This window comes from Scardinius erythrophthalmus (genome assembly GCF_964197995.2).
Source record: "Scardinius erythrophthalmus genome assembly, chromosome: 23".
Lineage (NCBI taxonomy): Eukaryota > Metazoa > Chordata > Actinopteri > Cypriniformes > Leuciscidae > Scardinius > Scardinius erythrophthalmus.
This window is the reverse complement of record NC_138243.1, coordinates 23280630-23305149: the sequence shown is the minus strand read 5'-3', so window position 1 is coordinate 23305149 and position 24520 is coordinate 23280630. Positions and strand designations below refer to the sequence as shown.

General features: G+C 37.8%; 2 protein-coding genes across 2 annotated transcripts in view; both read left to right on the top strand.

Annotated features, from left to right (window-relative positions):
* myo18aa (myosin XVIIIAa) overlaps positions 1-11723 on the top strand; it is a 42689-nt gene extending 30966 nt beyond the window's left edge. Inside the window, exons 37-47 of the mRNA XM_081353815.1 lie at positions 7-153; positions 275-388; positions 2796-2912; positions 3474-3557; positions 3790-3927; positions 4227-4412; positions 4680-4819; positions 5045-5089; positions 6428-6550; positions 7928-9366; positions 10568-11723. Coding sequence (XP_081209941.1) covers positions 7-153; positions 275-388; positions 2796-2912; positions 3474-3557; positions 3790-3927; positions 4227-4412; positions 4680-4819; positions 5045-5089; positions 6428-6550; positions 7928-9353 — 2520 coding nt within the window. The 3' untranslated portion in view covers positions 9354-9366; positions 10568-11723. The remainder of the gene's footprint in view (positions 1-6; positions 154-274; positions 389-2795; positions 2913-3473; positions 3558-3789; positions 3928-4226; positions 4413-4679; positions 4820-5044; positions 5090-6427; positions 6551-7927; positions 9367-10567) is intronic.
* A 1376-nt stretch (positions 11724-13099) lies between these two features.
* Positions 13100-24520, top strand: part of sez6a (seizure related 6 homolog a) — a 64362-nt gene continuing 52941 nt past the window's right edge. Inside the window, exon 1 of the mRNA XM_081353817.1 lies at positions 13100-13234. The gene's annotated coding sequence lies outside the window, so the exon portion shown is untranslated. The remainder of the gene's footprint in view (positions 13235-24520) is intronic.

Here is a 24520-nt window from a genome sequence, read left to right as displayed (position 1 = left end):
TAACAGGTTGGCCAGAAGGACGTAGAGACAGAGAAACGTCTCAGGAAGGACCTGAAGCGCACAAAAGTTCTTCTAGCTGATGCTCAGATTATGCTGGACCACCTGAAGACTAACGTGCCTAGTAAGAGAGAGATCGCCGCACTCAAAAATAAGGTAGAATCACAATCACAAGCTGCAGAAATTACAATTTATGTCCTTCACTGGATTGCTAGATCAAATAGGATTAATATTTCTTCATGTGAGCGAATGAGTGTTTATGTTGTATCTGGTTTAGTTGGAGGAGTCCGAGTTTGCCTGCGCAGCCGCAGTTAAAGCACGCAAGTCCATGGAGCTGGAAATTGAAGACCTTCATATCCAGATGGATGACATCACCAAAGCCAAGATGTCTGTGAGTTGAATTCTGTTTTACTTGGAAACAGTTCCTTGCTCATAAACAGGACAAGATACGTTTGTTTAATCATACAGTAAAGAATGTTTTGACATGTCTATTTACTGCATGTTTGTTTGTTTGTTTACTGTTTGATTTTGGTATTGTCATTTAGTTGTATAAGGCTTTTTAAAAACGTTCTTATTGTTTAGGCTTTTCGTTTGGTGATTGATTCTTTTGGTTACTTGTTTACTGATTGATTTTGTTAGTTATTTTTGTTCATTTTGTTCGAACAGTTCATTGTTCATAAACAGTACAAGATCTTCATACACTATTTATCACCTTTTCAACCACATTTTCAGATGTTTCACTAGTTTCATTTAGTTCCTCCAGTTATTGAGCAGTTAAAGGGGCTATATGTAGAATTCAGAAACCTGTGTTATTAGTGACACCAGTGGCCGTTAAGTGAACTGAAGCCAGCAACTTACCGCTCGTGCTCGCACTCGTACACATGTAACGTACTAGAGACTAAACAAGATTCAAGCCCCGATATACTACGGCGAAGTTCTTTTTCCTTCTTTTCTTAGAAATAAAAAGAAGTTGGAAATACCTTTGCAGCAATATACTGTTACATAACACGCCGTCCATGCTGCTGAGAACGACAATTAGATGATTATTTTAATTTGTTCTACGCACTTTTATCATTAACAAAATAAACGCTCAAGAAAAATGAAGAGAAAACAGCAGTTAAGAAAGCATCTAATCATAGTGATGTGGGTATGTTTACACAAGCTCTGCAATAATGATGTCGACAGATGAGATAATTAAAAAGACACTGTTATGATAGTTTAATTATAAAGTATGTTTAAGACTATAGACTATAGTTCGTTCTGGCTGTGTGAATGAATCCATTTTCTTTGCATGACAAATTGACATTACACTACAGAATAGCCCTTTCTGCATTATCCTGAACATTAAGCATTAATTTAATGTGTCATTGAACTGAAGAGAGGCTCTCGGGAGCGTGTGTAAACGTCAAATCTTTTGATTTTCCCCATCGAGTCCTTAACATAAAAATCAGTCTACAGGCTTTCATAGACATGAAAATTCTTACATATATCCCCTTTAACTGCGTGATATTGATTGATTAGTCATTATATGCAACAAATTCATCACCGTTTCTTTTAGAAATTTATAGAGGAAAGATTGTGCCATTGAAAACATGTTTGAAACATGTAAGAAAACTCAAATTTTGTCCAACAGATCTGTCAGAGCTTTAGTCAGGCAATATATTTGTTTTGAATAATATGTGAATACAGCAAAATAAATGTGTCATGATTCACTCAAACTGCTGGGTAGAGAGAAATAACAAGCATGTAGTCATTTTCCTGCTCAGGCTGATAGAAAAACCATTTAGAGTTTAAACTTTAAAACTCTGGTAAAGAATCATGGTGTCCTAGCCAAGCACAACATGATAAAGCATTAAATCCTGTCTCCTCCATGTTAATCTGAGTTTTTGCCCTAACAGACTGTGACTGGCAACAAGACATTTTACAGTTGCTTGGTTTTCATTCCTGCAGTGTCTTGCTCTCTGGCCCCGCCCACTGTAAAATCTCATTGATCCAAATCCTGCTCCACATGGAATTTTAAACATCAAATATGTTCTGATTGGCTGTGATTTTGTCCCTTCACATTTCACTTCGCTGAGGACAGAAAAAAGGGTGGAGATGAAATGAAAATCAGTGCAGCGCTACTCTTCTCTGATTACTCTTTCTGAATCTTTCTTCATTTGAAAGCACTCCCTTTCTCTCTCATCACTCTACAGGCTCTTTCAAGAACCCAGAAACATGTTACTCAGTCAGAATTAAATGGCTCAGTTGTGGTGTGCATTTGATTTATTTCTTATGAAGAAGAGGAGATGATGTCAAATAGGAGAGTTTAAGGGTATAATCTCCTCGTCACTGCCTTAACCAGAAATATGCAATTACTGCGTGTAATGACAGTGTTTTAGTCCCACTCTCGTTCTTACTCTAAAATGGCAGAAGCATAGTTGTTAAAACGTTGCAGTGCTGCTGTGACAGTATTTCGAGAAGTGTTCTGTTATTAAAAGTAATGTGTTTTTTTTTTGGTCAAAAAGATCATTCTGCTCTAAAAGGGTCACAGAGAGCAGGGAAAAACAAATAATGAAATGCTAAATAAATAAGATTTGTAACTTTTAAAAGGAATGAAAAGACATCATTTGTTGTTGATGTCAAAAGCTGTGCGTCTAGTCAAACTGTATTTCGGTGCAGTGTTTATCTGTCACATGGTAGAAGCTGTCAATTCAGACAGTTGCCAACATTGACAGGATGTGTTTCCTCATCCTTGAAAACCTGTGAATAAACTATTTAAGGGACTCACCCAACCCTGTCTGTTCTGACTAACTCAGTTGGAGGAGCAGATAAGTCGTTTACAGAGAGAGAAGAATGACCTGCAGTCTCGCTTTGAGGAGGATCAGGAGGACATGAACGAACTCATGAAGAAACACAAAGCAGCAGTGGCTCAGGTGACCTCACATCCTGTTCATACATGCATCCATACATGCATACATGCATACATATATATATATATATATATATATATATATATATATATATATATATATATATATATATATATATATAGTTAATACTTTTATTCAGCAAGGATGCATTAAATTTGTCAAACATGACAGTAAAAGATTTGTATTTGTCAAATCAATGCTGTTCTTTTGAACTTTCTATCATCAAAGAATCCTGAAAAAATATATATCATGGTTTCCACAAAAATCCACATCAAATCAGCATATTAGAATGATTTCTGAAGGATGTCTCATACTCTGATTTGATGCTCAAGAAACACTGAAGACTGAATGGAGTAATGATGCTAAAAATTCACTGGAATAAATTACAATATTCAAATATAGAAAACAGTTATTTTAAATTGTAGTAATATTTCAGAATATTACTGTTTTTACAGTATTTTTGATCAAATAAATGCAACATTGGAGAACGCGACAGCACAGATACTATAGCACAGATTAAGAATGAAAATGAACTCTTTGTGTTACATATGTGTGTGTGTATAGTCTACAAGAGATCTGGCACAAATCAGTGACCTGCAAACCCAGGTGGAGGAGGCCATGAAGGAAAAACAAGAGATCCAGGATAAGGTAACAAAAAAAATTAAAAATCCTCAAATACACTAAAAAAGCAGACGCTCTTTTCCTTTTTTGGGTGACGCAGTTGACACAGCCCGAAATCGACCCCTATCCCCTCATTTACCATTTCCTTCAGTATATAGTGGATATTGATTAGTGGCCAAAGCAGTGAGAGAAGTGCGGTGGGTCGGTCGCTTGTGGTCTTGAATGTGACCTCAGTGTGTGTTTTTATTCTTTTCGGCAGCTTCACTCCCTGCAGTCACAACTTGAATTTCAGGAACAGTCTATGGTGGAGAAATCTCTGGTCAGCCGCCAGGAAGCCAAAATCCGCGAACTGGAGACCAAACTAGAATATGAGAGGACCCAGACCAAACGTCTGGAGGTGAGTCATGTGTGCGACTCCTTTTGTATGACAAATTCAATTAATTCATAGCAAGACACTGAACCAGGGCTATAGTTCTAGTTTTGAAAAAAAAAAAAAATGAGTTGTAAATTTCCTTTCGTTTTAGTTCATTTTAATGTTAATTTTAGTTTTCATTCAATGACCGAGCACAACAAATTATTCCATGCATAATTTTCTTAGTGGATTGGGAGCCAAAACAACGTCCACGGCACTTTTACGGTACACTTTTAATGAGCTCTTATCTTTGGCTTCTCCATCTGTCCATGTTCGACCTCCAGTCTCTTGTAACTCGGCTGAAGGAGAATCTGGAGAAGATGACTGAGGAACGAGACCAGCGTGTTACCAGCGAAAACCGGGAGAAGGATCAGAACAAGCGCATGCAGCGGCAGATCCGGGACATAAAGGAGGAGATGACTGAACTGTCTAAGAAAGAAACCGAAGCCAGCCGCAAAAAACATGAGCTGGTGAGTTCCAGAGCAGGATGGAGATTGCCTTAGTATCACTATAGCAACTATAATGAAGAGAAGCTGCCACAATGCCACCTTTTATGAAAATTGACATAGTTATTGCATAGTAACCATAGCTTAACTGTGGCATTTGTTGTAAGGACACAGGTAAAATCCATGGATGGCTCCTCAATACAATAAAATGGTTTCTATAAAACACACTATGGTTACTGTATTAAAACCGCAGTCATTTTTCATAACTTTGATTGTTTGGACCTTTAACAGGAAATGGATATTGAAAGTCTGGAAGCAGCCAATCAGAGCTTACAAGCAGATCTGAAGTTGGCCTTTAAGCGGATTGGGGACCTGCAGGCCGCTATGGAAGATGAAATGGAGACGGATGAAGATGACGACCTCATCAATAGGTATGAGGATTAGTCTCCTGTCATGTTCCCATGGCAACATTTCTCTGAAGTTGATCAGGATGACCACCACTGCATGTTACTTTCGTTGACATGCACTTTATTTAGTTCTTTTGCTTTTCTTTTTCTTCTTTTGTTTCCTGTCTCCAATTTTATTTTAATGGATCGACAATTTACTCATTTTCCATGTTCTCCTTTATTCCCCCCCCCCCCTTTTTTTTGGGGAAGTTTACAAGACATGGTGACAAAGTATCAGAAAAGAAAGAACAAAACGTGAGGATACTAAATGGTCTTTGTTTCTCATCTGTTGTTGGTTTGAGTTTGTAATTATACTCATTGTAAAAGCATGTGGAAAATGTTGTTGTATTAATCTGCGGTACAACAAACCATATGAAGTCTTACATAGAAAATATTATAATATTTTTTTAGCTGAAATGGATTCATTAGTCCAGTAAGTCATTTGATAATACAGCAGCATTTTCCTGTCTTCATGAGCATGTCCTGTACATGTTTAACATCATTATTGCTCATCTGATTTTACTCATAACACCAGCCATCTTTTCATCAGAGCCCTCAGAGTCATGGAAAACCAATGGAAATATCAATATATATTTAAAAATTGGGATTTCTAGACTTATTTCTACTTTTTTTTAATGAAAATTAATCTTTACAAAATTATTATAATTATTTTCTAGTTATGCTCAGCTCTGACATATTTAATCAGCAACAAATCGCTCTTTGTGAGTGCAATCGTAAAAAAAAAAAAGTCATGGACATGGCTTTAAAAAGTCAGGGAAATTGGTAATTTGTTAATAGATGTGGAAATCTATATATACAGAAAAACACAAAGAAACTAAATGAATACCAAATGAACGCATTTAGAAGTTTCCACTCCCTGAGCTAATTATGATTCAGCATAAATTTTCCCAGGTGGTCTATGAATTCCTAGTGCATCTTGCTACTTAACTGTGTTTAGCACATTGTGACGTGTTTATGTGTGTTGGTGTGCAACTGCTTGGATTTGGGAAGGGGGGAATCCACTGCATTCGGTTGATTTGCTGTAATTGGGTGGAACTGCAATATGCAACCAAAAAAAGCAGATTGTCACAGTCGATTAGCATCAGAATGTGAGCTGTGTGTGTGCTTAAGCTTTAAATTGTGCGTGACGGTAAGTTGAAATTCTCCACAAACAGCTGCAGCCTAAATCCAATGCACTCATGACATCCCTGATTGTGCGTTTGTGCAATTTTTAAACATATTTATGCTTGAATAAGCTTTAGTGTGTATTCTTAAAAGTAGAGCCTGGTACAAACAGTAATATTTACTGCAAAGGCTCATGGTAGTGATATGACATGTGCCATCTCCACAGAGAGAATGCAGTAAGAGATCTGACTTTGAAGTACGATGTGAATGGTTTCTCTTTCTCTCCCTATCTTCTAAAATAGAGGCAGTTATTGTGGGATAGATTGAAATCCTCTTCTCCCAGATTTTTTTTTATTGAATCCACTTGTTGTGGCACTAACAACTAACTGAAGTATCATAACCTTGTCTTGACCAGCCGAAATGACCTTTATGTCAGCTGCTATGTGATTGAGCTTCTCTTGTTATCAGTGGAGATGAATCAGATATGGACTCTGAGGTGGAGGACCGAGTGGATGGGGTGAAGTCATTGCTCTCCAAAAGCAAAGGATCCACTAAGACGCTCACGGATGAGGGCACCCAGAAAACCACCAGGTCAGTATGGAAACCCCTTTAGTTGCATATTAGAGTTTCATTTCAAGGCTTTAGATAATTTTACCAGGCCTCAGAGTTGGATAAATTAAACCACATTTAATGATGTTGGGGAACTAGTGATAAGTTTGTTTACATTTAATGAAGGCTGTGTTCTTACTTTGGAAGTACAGGTGAATATTTAATTGATCATTTGAAAGCTTTAAACACTTAAGCCCCTTTCACACAGTGCGTTGATCCCGGGAAATTGCCGTAAAATTGCTAGAGTGCCTTCTGTGTGAACGCAAACACATCCCGGGATTGATGCCGGGATGGGGACCTAGTAACATTGCCAGGATCAGTCTCGGAACGCGCCCTGTGTGAACAAAACCCAGGACCAATACCATAAGGGGTGTGTCGTAGTGATGACGCACGTGCCATCGCAATGATGTAGTTATCGTGCGACTCTGTTGCTCTTAGAAGAAAGTTTGTGTTCGTCATCAACAAAGAAAGAACGAAAAAATGTCGCGCTGAAGCTGAGATGTAAACACTTCCGCTGTTGTACCACAACGTACACGTGCGTACGTTACACTTCACATCCTGACGTCACGTGTCTTTACGGGATCTTTACGGGATGTGTGTGAACGCACTCACAGATTCCGGAAAATCACTGGCAGTGTGAATGAACCAAAATCAAATGATCCCAGGACAAATCCCGGGACACATTATCCGTGTATTTTCCAGAATCTCTGAGTGAAAGGGGATTAAGTGGCAAAAAAATGTGTTTAGTGAATTTTAGTGTGCTAAACGTTATCTATATGCTAGTGAACCCCTGTCAAGTTATATAAAATATTTTTTTAGCAGATATATGCATTTAATTTACAGTGAGAAATTCTCCATAAGTGCATGTAAAGTGTCTTCATTGGTTTCATCCATAGTAAAAGCTGTCCGTTTTTGCTGGGCGCTAACTAATGTAAAAACTGGCTATATAAAGAACAAGCATTTTAATACAGTATATCCCACAGTATATGTAAATAATACAGTATATAATACTACTGTTGTGGTTTACCAAAGAACCAGCCAAGACTTGCATATGACCTCTCCATCTGTGAGAAGTGCTAATAAGTTCAAGACAGTCTTGGATTCATGACTGTCTCGCCAGGAGCTGCTGTTACTGTTCCGTTCCTCAGTAGTATTAGTAAGGAACTGTTACGTAACTGCCATTAGGAGTTTAATCCTTTTAAGTGTATTCCTTGGGTTAGTGTAAAATATGCTCCTAAATTACCTCTCAAATCTCTTTCATTCTTTGAATTCATGTTTATCTCTTTCACGGGTATCATCCTGTTTCATTCATTGATCATCTGCAATTCTGCTGCTTTTAATGTTTTCTGTTCGTCTCAGACATCCCAATGCCGCTAATGCTGATGTGAAAGATATAAAAGAAGTGAAAGAGGGAAAAGAGGGGAAGGAGGAAGTAAGAAAAGAGTCAGACGAGAGCCGTTCAGTGTCTGTGATGAGCTCGCTCAGCTACAGGAAACGCTCCCATCAGAAGGATGAGAGTTCCCTCTTCAGCGCCCTTCGGGAGCAACCGGACATGCCTGACCGATTGTCGTTACGCAAAGCTAAAAGCAAATCCGTCGACAGGCCTCAGACTGGTGATGACCTGGATGACCGGGGTTCAGTGATCTCTCAGGCTTACTCAGAGGCTACCAGCAGGGCCAGGAAAGGCCTAGACCGTCGATGGACCAAGAGCAGTCCAGAATTTGACAAGGAGTCCATGGTGTCCTCGGTGGCCCCCAGCCGAGCTTCCACCCGTCGCGGGGTGGACCAAGAGGATGATGCTCGGTCTGGTGTGAGCAGCTTCAGTTTAAGACGTAGTACTTCTTGGGTGGATGACAGCCGCAGCGATTACGGGTCAACGAGTGCCAGTCTGAGGCAACGATCTAGAAGTCGTAGTCCTGGGAGCACTAGCGTCGGGTCTCGAATCTCCCTGGCTCACAGCACTCGACTTAGTGAGTTCGGAGTTCGTTTGAATAATGATGATGTTGATGAGGATGATGATATTGACTCTGTGAGTGTGGCCGCATACAGTCCACGCTCAGTGGGCCGTAGTCTGTCTACTCCTGCCCAACTACGCTCCTCTGAGAACCCACTGGACACCTCTGATGTTAAACCTGTGAGCCACCGCAACTACCTGGACCCTGAGCTAGAAAAAGCTATTAATGAAGTCCTGAGCTTCAAGCCAATCAAATTCAAACGTCGTAGCTTAGAAGACTCAGATGAAGATGAAGAGGAGAAAGGTGGTGGTGCAGGAGAGGAGGAAGAAAGGAAGAACATCAAGAGTTTGCTGCAAGACAAGGACGATGAAGGTCTGGGCCACAGCGGGTCGAGTTTGAGACGCTCCGCTTCGGGTTCTGCTGTAGATTCTGGACGTTCTGGAAGCTCGTTAAGTTCCTTTAGCTCCAAGAGCAGCAGGAAAAAGAACAAGAAGAAGAGCAGGCGTTCTGAGTCCGATAGCTCCTCCAATGAGGGTCACACTCGGCGGCGTTCCGGAAGGAAAGAAAAGAGAGGTTCCAGAAGCTCAAGGAAGAAAGAATCTGGATCTTCCAAATCAGAATCGGAGTCTGAATCATCATCTTCAGGCTCTGCATCAACCGTTTCGTATCGCAGCTCGAACAGTGTTAAAAGAACCCCGGGTAAGAAAACCTCTAATGAGGGTCCTGAAAGTGATGATGAACGACCCTCCAGCAGAAAAGAAGTGAAGAAACAGAAAAAGAAGATGGACAGCCTGGTTATGAAATATCTCTACAAGCCTGACAGTGAATAAGGATCATTATTAGGTGACTCTGGATGGGCCAGTCAAAGATTTGGTGTTCTCAAGAAGCTCCAAACGCATGTTGTGTTCTGCAGTGCGTTAAACTCTAAACTAGAGCCCGACCAATTATCAGTCTGCCGACATTAACGGCAAAGTCATTAGTGAAGATTATGCAAAAGTATTTAGAATATAATATAGAATAGAACATGCAGTGCAAACTAGTTTGGTTACAGCTCAAATGTATCATTCTCATTCTATCATTCACCCTGCCTCCATTACATATTTTTGTCACACAAGTGTTTGATCACCACATTTGAGTGATCATTGCAAAACATGTGTGTTTATGTATACTGTATTCTATATACAGTACCAGTCAAAAGTTTGAACACACGAATGGGAAAGTTTTGCTCCTGTATTATAATATACACATAAATAATATCGGCCGATATATCGATATCAGGCTTTTTTTACTCCCTAATATCAGCATCGGCCCCAAAAAATCCAGATCGGTCGGGCTCTACTCTAAACAGTGTTACAGTTTTAATAAGCTCTGTCAATAAATGAAATCTAATTATCTCGTTTGTGCCGCTGGATGGAGAAGCATGTCCTGTCATTGAAGCTTAAGCATGGTTTGGGGTTAGAACAATGTCAAATTGTGCCCACATACAGTAGAGTACTAACACAAGAATGCTTGTCTTGATTTCACCAAGTAGGACATGTTCCTTGTTGGTTCTGGAACCACATGCTATCAATTAGATCTTTGCGGTAAGTTAGACTTAGAAATTGATTTTGGAGCTTGCAGAACCTTATGAACCTTATTATTATCAACCATTTAATTTCAGGGGTAATGGTTAGGAATATGTTGGGTACTTAGGAAATGTCAAGTAAAGGGATAGGGTTACGACTTTTTGTTCCAGAACCAACAAAAGATGTTCCAGGACAACGTAGCAAGCCACAATTAAACTACACAAAGTTTTAGAGATATTGCAAGAGTTTAAACTGATAATTCAGCAGGACCTTATTAAAAACAGAGTGATATTTTGCATTTGCTAGCAGTCTGGGACATTCACTCATGACCTTTGTCCTGCTATCGATCTGTGCATGGCATTGAGCACATTTGACCTCTCGCAAGGAACAGGTCTGCACTGAGTGTGTGGCGGTAACCTTCTCTTTATCTTCTGCTAATTTCCTGTTTCTAAAAAATCTTTTGTCTTTTTTTCCTCCAGCCCCCCTCTCTACAGACTGCACTCAGTGCAAAACGACGAAGACAACACTGGACCAGAGAAAGACACTACGCAAACTGGAAGAACTAACCTTAAAGACAGCAATGGTGACAGCCAACCTTCAGAAAGCGCTGCGTAGATATGATCTGCTGCTCACATGCACTGAAAAATGCCTCTGTTTACCTCTCATCTACCCTAGTACGAACTCACTTCGGACAGTTCATCACCGCTGGTCTCCATATACCATGTGTTTTACAGTATTTTCTCTGCAGCTGTGTGGCACATGTATTTATTTAGATCTCACATCTCTGTCAACAACCACTCAAAGAAAATGAAGTAATATATTGTGAAAAGGAATGAGAATCTTTATCCAATGTGTAATGTTATTTTTAACGGTTAGAGCAGTGGTTTTCAACCCTGGTCCTGGCACCCCCCCAACACTGCACATTTTGATAAGTCTCCCTTATCAAATACACCTGATTCAGGTCATCAGCTCATTAGTAGAGACTTCAAGACCTGAAATGAGTGTCTCAGACAAAGGAGATCCTCAAAATGTGCAGTGTTGGGGACCCAGGACCGGGGTTGAGAACCACTGGGTTAAGAGTGACTGCTTCATGACATATTTTGCCTTGAGTTTGCTTGAATGAACTGTTTAGCAGAGCTTTACTGTAGTTTGCAGTTAATGAAATAGGGTGTTTATCTTTCTCTCCTTTGTTTCTTTATGAGCTGATGAGCTTCTGTTAACCAGAGTAAGTTAATTTAGCACTGGTTTTCTTAATGGCAGCGTTTGAGTTTATTTTCATATGGGGGTGCATCATGTTTGGGCCTTAAATGATATTTATACCCCTTAAGTTAATATAATAATTTAGGACTATATAATTTAATTCAGCCAAAATGTATTATTAATGGGAGTTTAATAATTTCTGATGTTTTGTCTGTGGGTATGTGTGGTGTGTGCATGTGTAGTGTGTGTGTGTTTGTGTCCTCTTGTTTTTCTATGCATTAAATAAGACTTTTATTATGAAAATTCACGCAAACAAGAGACTTTTTGTCTATGCAGTGGCTTATGCAGTAAAATAAAAATTATATATAAGAGCAATATATATGCAAGGAAGAGTTTTGCATTCATTTTATTGTAAATAAAAGATGTTGATCCATTTTCATGGCTGTGAACTTGATTTCTGACAGATAAGGCTAAAGAGTGTCAGTAGGGTACAGATTCAGCCGTATACCTTTAAGTACAATAGAGATGGATGATTCAGCCAGTTATTGCCATTTGTTGTGTAATATGTAACAGACAGTTAATGAACGGAGTACAGGCAGTTTGTAGGCATGTCAGCTGAGGCTGAGATAAAGGTTTATATCAGTCACCAAGTTTTTGGAGGGCTATTCATTTGGAGGGGGTTTCCTTAACTGCTGCAAGAAGTTCTAATATGATTGATCAGTCACATGACAATTACAGCTCAGGTGATTGTTTCTCAGATTTGGCTGCTCAAGATGTTGTGTACTTTCTAAGCAACTGTTCTCCAGGTATATTACATTTCCTTGATCTAATCCCATCCAAAATTTCTATGCAAGCTAATAAAATAGCATATAGGGCATCATAACTCCTCTCGTTTTATCACAAACTGCCTGAAACATTTACGTCTTTTAAACATAAGGTTTAGAATCCTGGCATATACAGAAAGTATAATGGGTCTTATTGACTAATAATTGTGTGAACGTGTTGTATTCATTATATATGAGTGTGTTTGTGCGTGGCCTAATGTCCTCACTTTTATACTGAAATATTATAACAACCGACTATTGAGGACAATTCACTGGTCCTCACTAATTAAAAAGGCTTGTAAATCAGCCAAAACATTTTTATTTAAATCTAGTGTTTTGCACATGTTTCTCTGAGGGTTGTGTTTAGGGATAGGGGTAAGGGTTAGGGTGATATAAAATATCAGTAACCTGATATAAAATCAAGGGAAGTCTATATAATGTCCTCATTGATATAGTGAAACAAACGTGTGTCTAAATTATAAATCATTTTTAATTCATATAAAGTTATCCTCAATCACCATTATGATAACAGAAGGGTTACTGTTTTGTATTAAGAAAATGTAGCTTATTTTCCAAGGTTTAAAAGAACATCTGTCTAGCAGAGTAGAATGAACACAGTGTGCAAACACAAGAATAGTATTTAATCCCTGGAGTCTCCAGGGGGCCCTTAGATAAACGGCTCTGTGGGAACGCACAGCAGAGGCATGCAGGGATTTCCCACTGCTTTGTGTTTGGGCTCATTCACAGTATATGTCTTCTCTGTTCTGATCCCTGTTCACTGATATGATACTCTTCAGTGGAAAAGTTAAACCTGCAGGACACTGCGGTTTAAAGCCTCCCCTGCTTTGTCTCTTGATGAGTATTAAAGAAATAGTATAGCTGGAAGAAGCTTATGGAGCATTGATTTCATCTGTCAGGAAGTTCTAGATGTATACTAAGTAGGGATGTCAACGATTAATCGACGATCGATTAATTGTCGATAATACATTTAATCGATAGAACTTATCGATCATCGATTAAGCAGGTCTTCATGCGGGTTCGCGGCGTGCTGCTCAACCGCGAAACATGTAAAGCGAGCGCGCCGGAGTTATGTTTGGGACCATTTTACACCTTCATCATCATGTAAGTTTGCGTGTGCATTCGCAGCCTTTTGTTTTGTTCAAATGTAAGTTGTAATACTGTTTATTTTGTGTATGCCTATCTATATCTGATTTATCTCATATTGGATGCATTTGGTAAAGAACTCTGTAGTAAAGCGTCAGCTTCAGCGCGCGCAGCTCAAACGGCAGTGCACGACTAATAATGACTATTGGGACTGTAATATTACATAACATTATAAAGAGAACAATATTGTAATAAAAAATTGTGAATTATTTGGGTTTAGTTGCCGTGTCGCGTTGCTTCAGGAAGAGCGCGTCCACAAAAGGAGTAGTTCTGAATGAATGGCACGTAACTTAGTTCAAGTTCACTTGTGCATGAATTTGCGTCATTTTGTGCAGATATAATTTGTAATATTGTTTATTTTAAATATATCTGATTAATCTCATATAGGATGCGTTTCTTTTAGATAAATAACGTGCTAGCAAAGTGCTCCAGTTTAACGGTTGCAGATTCATTCAGCGCGTGCAGTTGTTCCAGGAAGAGCGCGTCCACAACAGTCACACATTCTAGCGCATATGAGGCGGCGCTGGTGACGCGTTGTATTAGTAGTTATATTTGATTATTAAATAATTAATTTAATTATCAATCACATCGAAACATTTTACAATCCTACTAGCCCTTTTATTTAAAACCATTCTAATCGATTTGGTGAGGAACATTAGCATTTGCAGACCCTGTCATGCTGTTGGCCATATGCCACTGCAGTTGACGCATATCGCAGTATTAAGGCTAACGATTAATCGATTAATTGATCGTTAATTTAAACGACGATCGATCATGGGAATTTGTGAAAATTGACATCCCTAATACTAAGTTCCCATATAACTAAGTAAAATGTTGGCCGACGGGTTGGTTTGATTTTGCTAGTTTTTGTAATTCTTCCTATACTTTTTTTTAGTAATTGTAAAATAATGCATATTTCAAATTCCAATTTAACGAATAATAGTCAGACATTCGTTTCTTAATTTGACAAGTGAATCGCATCAGAGATGCCAGTCTACAAAGGCCAATCAGATTGGAGGACTGTGATGATTTTATTGATTTCTTTTACAGGTGATGAACGCTAAAAACACAGCCAATCATAATCCACCTGATTTAAAGCGTGCTGCTGTTATCTGAAAGTCTGCATGAAACGGAAGTTACGAATTCTTCCCGTATTGTGACTTATCTGCTGCTGCCTGCGTTTTTCGCTTGATATTTGCATGAAGTTTAGAACTGCCCAAACTTTTGACGCTCTCGACCGCTTTCAGTTTCTTTCTTCTGCTGAACAAAAAAATATATATTTTGATGAATTGTCCATACTATGGAAGTCAAAGGGGCCCATCAACTGTTTGGTTACGACATTCTTCAAAATATCTTCTTTTGTGTTGAGCAGAAGAAAGAAATTCATACAGGTTTGGAACAACATCAGGGTGAGTAAATTATGACAGAATTTTCATTTTTGGGTGAACTATCCCTTTAACTGTTGTATAACGAGCATTATCTTATTCTGACAGATTCTGGATTGTTTCATAGATCTTTTAATATCACATATAAAATCCCCAAGTCTCAGCGAGTTTAAACTTCTACTAGAATCCCGTGATTTAACACCTCTCTGTTGCTCTGCAGATCACGGCAGTCCCGAAGCTAATTAACATAGCTCTCTCTGGGTTGAGGATGGATTTCTTCCTCTTTAGATAATGGTCTTTTAATGTGTCCATTGTCAGACAAAGTCAATATAAATTTACTTTATTATTCCCCCAATAAATACGCGCTTATCTTCTTGCTGTGTAGGTCCCGTTTGGCTCCCCATTTGAAGTGCAGGGAATGTGTGTCGTCTGTTGACTGATGTTACCGTTGGGAGGAATGTGGGAACATCAGGAATGCATGATTAAAAAGAGGCTAATCGTTTTTTAACAGCTTTCTTTGTTTACAACCAAAGGGATAGGAGACTATTTGCAATATGTGAAAGAATTATTCTTAACTAAAAATACTCCATTTGTATTATTCATGTATTAATGGTCTCTACAGTGTTGAGATCATAGATTCCCCCAAAGACATATGTTTCAGAACTTGAAACTGCTTAAAAGCACAAATTAATTAGCCATTTAATTCCAGAGTTCATTAGCAGAGCAGATGGAATGAATACTGTAGGGTATATAGACAAATGATCCTTCCATAGATTACCAGACTGTTTCAGCACCAGTCTTCAGAAATTCTCCACTATAATAAATTCAAACACTGTATCCACAGGAAGATTTAAGTGAGACTTCTTTCATATTTCATGTTCAGATTGAAAAACAAGATTTAATGTGTATATTTATTATTTATTTACAAATGTCCATGAACCCAATAGCACTACATACTTAGTGTTATATCACATTGGCATTGACAGGAACACAGAAACATTGATGTGATCTTTGCGTCTGTCTCAATGTTACTGTAGATCACCCGTGTAGAACGCAGAGACAATAAACCTTGACTCTCTGCAACCTGTTCAAACTGCTGACAAAATGCATCAGCCAGGTCCAGTCCAACCCTGCAGGCCAGCTGCCAACCCTTTCCCATAAAGATCAGCTAATGAAAAAGCTGCTAGGATGCTTCCTATAGACATATTCTTAAATAATAAAACCTGAGGCTTAAGTGAAACATTTATAGCCCTTTTCAACAGAATTTCCTCCAGTCCAGCGATCCTGCAGTGTAATACTGTGGGTGTGAGATTTCTGAAGGTGTGAAGGTCAGTGATGGTTTAATAGAGCATGATTCTCTTGGTAAGTGAATTATCAGTGCTGTGCCATAAATCACTGGAATAAATCAGTCAGGGATCCCGCAGAGACTCATTTCACTAATGCACGTCTACACAGTCAGAATGACCTCTAACCTTTATAAGGCCTGGTACTTGTTTGAGGGAAGGTCATATATTCTACTTCCAGGTGGTCATTTGGCAGCCGAGCGACTGCCATTAGCTTTCTAGCCTCTGGTTTTATAGACCTCCTAGGTTTTAGGCAATATGGGGTGCAACAATAACCAACCACTTTTTTCTAGTGGTCTTCTTGATTCAAATTTTCCAGTCATTTGTCTCCATAAGCATTTATAAATGATGCCATTGAATCAGTATTATGAAACTATTGACTATTAATCATTATATAAAATACCATTTTATTTGAGGTTTATTGCAAAATATTCAAGTATCTTAAGTTGACTGAATGGGAGTTTGAATCAATTACATAATTCGCAATGCTTTATAAGCTCTTGTACCACAATGCAGAATGATTTAGAATTAAAGAACATTGTGTAACAACCTTGGAAATCTGTCATTTTTTATGTTATCTCTAACAGTCAATGGGAAAATTAATGTGATTTTATTTTCCCAACTTTATTGTTGCACTAGCTTCTTAAAGTTTGAGTTCAGGGTAGTGACTGATTAAAAAAAGGTTTGTTGTGTTTGATCAGATATCTGAGCGCTCTACATGTTTGTGTGTCAGTCTCTGTACAACCAGGATGAAAACAGAAAATGAGTAATGCTGGATCAAACAGCAGACAGCAATATAATCAGTGAGCCCGGGGACTCTGTTACCGCTGTGATATTTGCTTGTTTGGCTGTGCCTTGTGCAACATTTCAACCTTCCACACGGTCACAGAAGATGTTGAGAAACTCATTTTCATGCACTTGAGAGTTGTGATGTGAGCCGATGTTTATGTAGTCTTACTCCCGGTTTCACAGACAAGGCTTAAGCCTAGCCCCAGGCTAAAATGCATGTTTGAGCTGTTTTAATTGAAAGCAACTTGCTCTGGAATATCTTAAAATATGTCAGTGCTATTGTTTTGTCTCAAGATGCACATCAGTAATGTTTTTTCTGACTAAGGCAATTCTATAAAAGCTACTTGTATGTCTGAATTGAACTAAGGCCTAATCCTGGCTTAATCTAAACCCTGTGTATGAAGTGTTTGGAGAAGTTATGTGAACTTTTGTTTGGTAGTCTATTACCTGCTCCCTGCATTAGTGAATGTCAAGTCACCTTTATTTATATAGCGCTTTATACAATACAGATTGTTTCAAAACAGCTTTACAGTGATAACAGGAAAATTTCAGCTGTTGTTCAACTGAAGTCATTGCAGTGTTGATTCAGTTCTTATGTAAAGATAATCAATTATTAAATTTGTTCATTTCATCTATAAAGCAGTTCTGCAAAAAAAATTGTCACCGTCCAGCTCAGTTCAGTTCTCATTTAACAGCGTCAGTACAGTCAGATCAATAATATTGTTGAATATTAAGTGTACCCAACTAAGCAAGCCAGAAGTGACTGGCAAGGAACCCAAACTCCATTAAGTGACAGAATGGAGAGAAAAAAAACTTGGGGAGAAATCAGGCTTAGTCGGGGGCCAGTTCTCCTCTGGCCTGAATGAACACAGTGTGATTAAGATTCAGGCTGCATCCCAAGTCATAATTAAAGTTAAAGCTCTATTTCTTGTTAATTTAGCCACTGTATCAAATTAATACCTTGGGTTGTGTTTGTTTTCTTCTAAGACAATTTTAGGCCTTTCTGTATGCAATAACACTTTCCTTCCACGAAATGTGAAATACCTCTAGTTTTGTTTTCTTCCAGCTACGCTTCATTTTTCTGGCTGCTCTCTTGAGGGACCGAGTGTGCTCGTTGTTATACCAAGGTGTCGGACTATTTTCCTTAATCTTCTTTATGTGCAAAGGAGCAACCATGTCTAAAGTGCTGGAACAGAGAAAGTCAATAGTTTCTGTTGCAACATCGAATTCTTCTAAGCTATCCAGTATGACGAGATGTACAAACTGATCAGGAAGATTATTTATAAAGCAATCTTTAGTGTTAGAAGTGATAGTACCTCCATATTTGTAACGGGGAGTTTGTTTTGCAGCCTTGGCTAACTGGAGCATTCACGAGACTAGATATTGATCTGAGATGTCATTTATTTATATCACTTACACTAGATGACGTTACATAAAGCAAACTAGATCTAGATCTAGATATTACTGTTCCAGTAATACTGGAAAATTACTAAATTACAACAACACCTCCCCCTTTTCCTTTCAGACGAGGCTCATGTTCATAACAGATGTGAGAACCGGTCATCCTTATCTCTATAGATATTAATCATTCTAATATAAGACATAAATCATTTTAATATGCTGATTTGCTGCTCAGGAATTATTTATTTTATTATCAATGTTGAAAACTGTTCTTCTGCTTAATGTTTTTGTGGTTAGGATACCGTAATACATTTTTGGGAATTTTAGTTAACAAATAGGAAGTTCAAAAGAACAGCATTTACTTGATAATAGAAATATTTTTTAACATTATAATTGACCTTACTGTCACTTTTGATTAATTTAATGCATCCTTGCTGAATAAAAGTAGTAATTTCTTACAAATGACAAATTTCTTACAAATCTTACATTACACAATTAATACGGTGTGTGGTAATAAAATGCATTAAAATTGTGTTTAAAATAGTTATAGATGTAGTATAGCCTCAGGACACTGCTGTCACTGCTTGAAATGTCATTTCAACTACCCATTTTCTGTTAAAATGACTTATTAGCAGTCTGAGCTTCGGTCCGGCCTCATGAATATTAATATTACCACCCCAACATGCAAACAGAGTAATGTTTGTTCTTGCCTGATGAATAATTTACTTGGTCTTAGAAGTGGTCACAGGTGTAGAATGTGTTCTCAAATCACAGTTTAAACCTGAGGGTCAGACTGTACCAGTTTCCCCCTGAGGTGAAATCCTTTGTGTAAAAGCATAAAACTCTGTTATATAATCTCATGCTGATACAATCTCAGCAGCCATTCTACAAACCCCCCAAGGCTCAGAACATGAAATACAATGTCATGAAAGTATAGGAGGAGAGTTCAAATATGCTTAATCTCAGATGTGTGGCTTTCTTGACGATTTGTTTTGGCTCACACGAAACGGAATAAGACTGCATGGATTGTGTGGGTCACGTTTCATATTGTGGAGTCCGAATGTGGAAGGCGTTCTATGGTCTGTGATACTGTACACTGGGTCTCAGTCATCTCCGTCGTCATTCACATGGAGATATGAAGGTCACAGGAATTGTGGGGTGGCTGTGAGTAGGTGGTTGTAACCAGGTTGTACGTGATATTGGAGAAACCTTGGAAAGATTTCTTTTCATTCTTTCAAATCATATTACCTCATTCATGTTGTTATTGCAGCTATTATGAGAAAAGCAATTTCAGAAACATCAGCTGCTATTGAGATGAATGGAAATGCTAAGAGATACCACTCATGTTTCATAGACATCCTCGCTGCATAGTCAACGCAGGGTGCTTGGGTACGAAAGACATTGTTTCTGCTCATGTTGACAGAATGACTTCATCAGTACAGGCAGAGCTGTCCAGTTCGAATGGAAATGTTTTCAGGGAGAAAGGCTCATTTAGCAGAACAGAGGGAGGCTGTGACATCAGCAGACTGAGACAAAAATATCTGGCAGCTGTGAAAGGCTTGGTGCCTGAATCACACTTTTCACAGCAGTCTTCAAACCCTCAGGCAGATACACGTATACTCAAGTAGGTCTACATTTAGGATGTGAATTTCACCTTTCATAACCGTATAATACTAATCTTTGAAAGTGACACTTTCGAAATGATATATTACAGGTATCATTAAGAAATGCCTCAATCTCACAAATTAAACTACAAGAAAAACAAAAAGTATATATATAAACAATTGTAAAAATGACATTTATTTTTCATTATTTTTGTATAATATATTTATATGTAGTGATTACACTTAAAAATGCTGTTTTTTTTTGCATGATTAATTATATGTTTGTTTTATTGAAAACAATTGTAATAATAACCGATTTTTATGTTTCTTTGTTAAAATTGTTTCATTCAAATTCTTTCCTAATTACTAACGCAGTTTGATTATGGCCAGGCCCTATATTGTCATTGATAAGGGCAAAGTACATCTTTCTACTGATAGTGGAGGCTATAGATTAACTTCTCAATAATAATATCTAAATGGCTGTTTAGTCAGCAACCCATCCGAAATGAATTTAGAGCCCGTGAAGATGATGATGATCGCTTCATTACCTCAACACATTGGTCAGTCTATTTCACGGCCGTGATTTTCATTAGCTAAGCAGACAGAAGTGCTGTGCAGCTGAAATCTCTGGCTGAGGTTGTAAGCAATGAGATACAAGCATTAAAAAAATAACTGTCTGGCCAATTATACAGTACAGGATGTATAAAAAAAGAGATAAAAAAAGAGACTGGGGCCAGTTGCATAAACTGCTAAGACTAGTCTTACAAGTTAGTCATCAAATTTATTTTCTTTAAGACTGCTCATAAATTTTGTTTATTAAAGTCAGTTACATAAAAAATGTAGATTGGTCTAATTTGATACCGAAAAGTAAGACTGATTACCCCTGCTAGTTGTTCATATACATAATAGCTATGTTTATGCGACCGGCGCCTGATGTTGCTGCTACAGTTGCTGCTTCAGTTTTTATTGCTGTTTTTGTTATAGGAGATAACAGTAGGAGATACAGTAGCTCTCGAACTATTTGGACATTTAACCCCCACTTAAAATGTAACAAAATATTCAACCAAGTGGCATCTGCAAATAAATGATTTTCTCAGAATTAAGTCAGAACTAACTTTGTCTACACATTTTTCTATTTTAATCTGACTAAAACATTCCCTAGACATTGACTGAAAGTTCTGATTCTTTATTATTGTTCTTTATAGTTCTTTTGCACTTTAGTCTGAAACATTTTTTTACTTTATAAAATTGTGTTTGTATTGTTTTATTGTATTTAAATGTTCAGAGGTGTAAGAAAAAGTTATTAAACCTGTTAGGAGGATGACATTTACGTTTTGTAACTTAATTCAATACTGTGATCAAATCTTAAGGACTTATTGTGATAATTGTGAACATCACAATCCTCTTATGTTTTATGTGTTCTGAAATGTAAAACCCAATTAAGTTTTTCTTTTAATGTTGCAATTATTTTACCCACTAAAACCCATATGCTCACTGTCCCCCCACCCCCACACACATTTTAAACGTCTGTATTGCCCAGGGTTAAGTTTATATTAGCACTTGTTCTCATTGCATTATGATATGTCCATCCTCATTCATCTGATGTAATTTTCCTCTGCCTCTCCTTTCACATACAAAAGCTGCTGCTCTAAATAAACCCAATGCTACTGGATGAGCGCCAGGCTGCTGTCCAAAGTGTCCAGGCGCGCTGAGGTTGATTGGAGCTGTCCGCGGTCCTGAACCTCCACCGCGCAATCCGCTTATAACAGCCCGTGAGTCGAGCTCTCTCTCTCTGCGCGAGTCACCGGGAAACACGAGTGTAGACCATATGCTTACTAGACCTTACGGACATTTTATTTGACAATCGAGTCATTCTCGCTGGATTGTTTAACACAAGGACAAATTATAGTGTGTCCTGAGGAGTCGTTTCAGAATGTGCGTAAGGATCGAGCTCCAAACGAACTGGCTCTTTCTGCTGCTCATTCTGGGTCTTTCAGTGATTCACACGCGTTGTCAAGGTGAGTATTTATTTTTAAGTAGACTACCTAAATCTACTAATGCTGCTGTATGTAGTAGAGTTAGATATTCATCTCGGGCACACGATTGACTGATTGTACCTGCTATCTGGGGCTTTACTGGCAAAGGATTTCTTAGTTAGCGCCCTACGATTGCCATTTACCTACAAAAGCATATAAATTGAGACGATATTAAGAGGTTCATTGATCACGTGTTATACTTTGACAGAAATATCGCAGGACTGCACGAAGCTGTCACGCATAAACTTAATCTGTAGAGTGTTGAAAGAGAAATCAGGGGCCGTTCACATTGACGCGATAATGCGTTAAAAAAAAAAAAACAGACGCAGAATTGGAATCGGGTCTCGAGACGCCTAACTTTAAGCTCTGAACGCCCAGAGCGTTCGTCTGCGAATAACTTGAAAAAGTAAGTCAAAACAAAATGTTGGGCTTAATATTTTTTGAGTTTCAGCAACCACAAAAGTTATATTAAACGTTGGGTTTAGCGCGTATTTTTCACTTTTTTCAATACACACAAATAGACGTTTGCGAACAGAAGTCGCGTTCTGTGGCAGTGACCATAGAAACAGTAGCCTACGCAGCTCGAGCGTATCAGACTGAATGTTAACAAAACATGACGAGTACTTTCATTATCGCGTCATTATAGATATAGACTATAAATAAATAATAATGATAAAAAAACAGAAAAAAAATATATAGGCTATCTATTAAAAACTTGTTTAAAAGTATTTTAGATGTTTGATTCCCGTAGCAAATTGCGTTGCTCGAGAGAGACGAACCATAACATATTGCGATGTTATTGCGAGATATTATATCGAATCATAGCCTCAATTTGCACCATTTCACAAGTCAAATTTCGGCGCAGTGTTACAACGGGACAGAGTGATTGTGCTGTGGGTCCCTGCAGAAGAAGATAATGACACTATAATCCTGAAGATCAGATTACCACCGTCCCGAACAGACCTGTTTATGAAGCCAGCAGAGTTGTGTTGTTTCTACGAGTCTAATAACAGACTCGATCTCAGCTTATTCAGGTCATTTTAACAGATACGGATAGACTGCAGATGGCACTTTTCATAATAAATCTGCTTCATAAGTCAGTACGTATTGTTGCTGTTTATATTTAAGTTAGTGACACAGCATGTTTGGCAGCCATATGTTGTGTTGTGATAATGAGATGCATATCTCCTGTACTATCCTGTGGGCTCATGTTTGATTTAGAAGTACAAATTCTGCAATGAGATTTTAATGAGACAGTTGGAAATGCACAAATGAACTTTATAATTTAAAAGGGTGCATCTTTTATTAATGTTTATTTATGCAAGCTTTAAAGAAATCATTGAATGAAAGCACAAATATATAGTATTTCAAAATAAACAAAAATAATAAATAAATAAATAAATAAATATCATTGCCTTTCTATAGTGCTGCTTTGCTCTTTGTTGTAAAGTGCAGAAACATCTACTGTACACTAAACATCACTAAGAAACTGACGCTTCTGTTTACAAATGTAGCATTAAAATGAAACTTCCGGTGACTTTTGTGTATCTCTCTGACTTGCAGGCAAGCACATTACATAATGTAATTTTCTGATTGGTCTTCAAGATTTTTGTGTTTTTTAATCATGGGGAATGCACATTTTGATATTTATCACATTTATTTGGCTAGAAGCTAAAAAAAGTGAGCGGTTACTAAACTTTGCATTTTTTTATGCTTTTTTTTTAAAGCATTTTTTTATGCTTTGTTATGTAGATTCCTCCATCATTATTAATTGAGTTATAATGGTTTAGGGGTGTAACGATACCCTCATGTCACGATTCGATACATATCACGATACTGCACACACGATATGATATTATAGCGATACTCCAAGACATATGATAAAAGATTAACAAAGAATGTACTGTTGATTAAAATGCTAAATTTGGTATTGCAAATGAATAGGCTTGGAGTTGGTAACCCAATGCACAGGACAACGGTGACACCAGAATAAAAATATTCATGATTCTGAAGCTGAAAATACAGAATTGTTTTAGACGAATATGCTTGCACTCTGTCGCTGACTATATAATGCAGGCCACTTTCTACTGAGACATTTGGCATTATCAGGACCCACAAATATTCCCCCATTGCATTATTGTACATTATATTCAACATTATAGTTTAATGCAGTACCAACTTGAATTTTTTCTCACACAGTAATTTGTATTTTGGGTACACAATACAGATTGTCGCTATACACTATACATATTGTTGCATTTTTGTATTGCGATATATTGTGACACCCCTAATAGTTTTATGATTTGAAAATATGTTTTAGGTGGTAAATAGTTAATGTCATTGTGACTTTTTGAGCTATGAATGAAATTTTGAAGTATTTGAGAGTGAATGAGTCATTTAGGCAGCTGAAGGAAAATGTGTTTCTATGCAGGCAGAAGTAAATGAAGTCATTTTGAAGTATGCACTAGGTCTATTCAAATGTCTATTTCTGAATTCATTTTTGCTGCAGCTTTCTAATCAGATACTTTCATAATTCTGTGGAAGATTCATGGTCTTGTATTCTGGCTATTCAAAAACAGAAGCATGGGAACATTCTGAGGGCTTCAATTTCTGCCTTTCATACCTCTGATTTCAGGGGAGGGTTTAAAAATGTTCAACACCTGTTTTTTGGATTGCTGGTGATTAG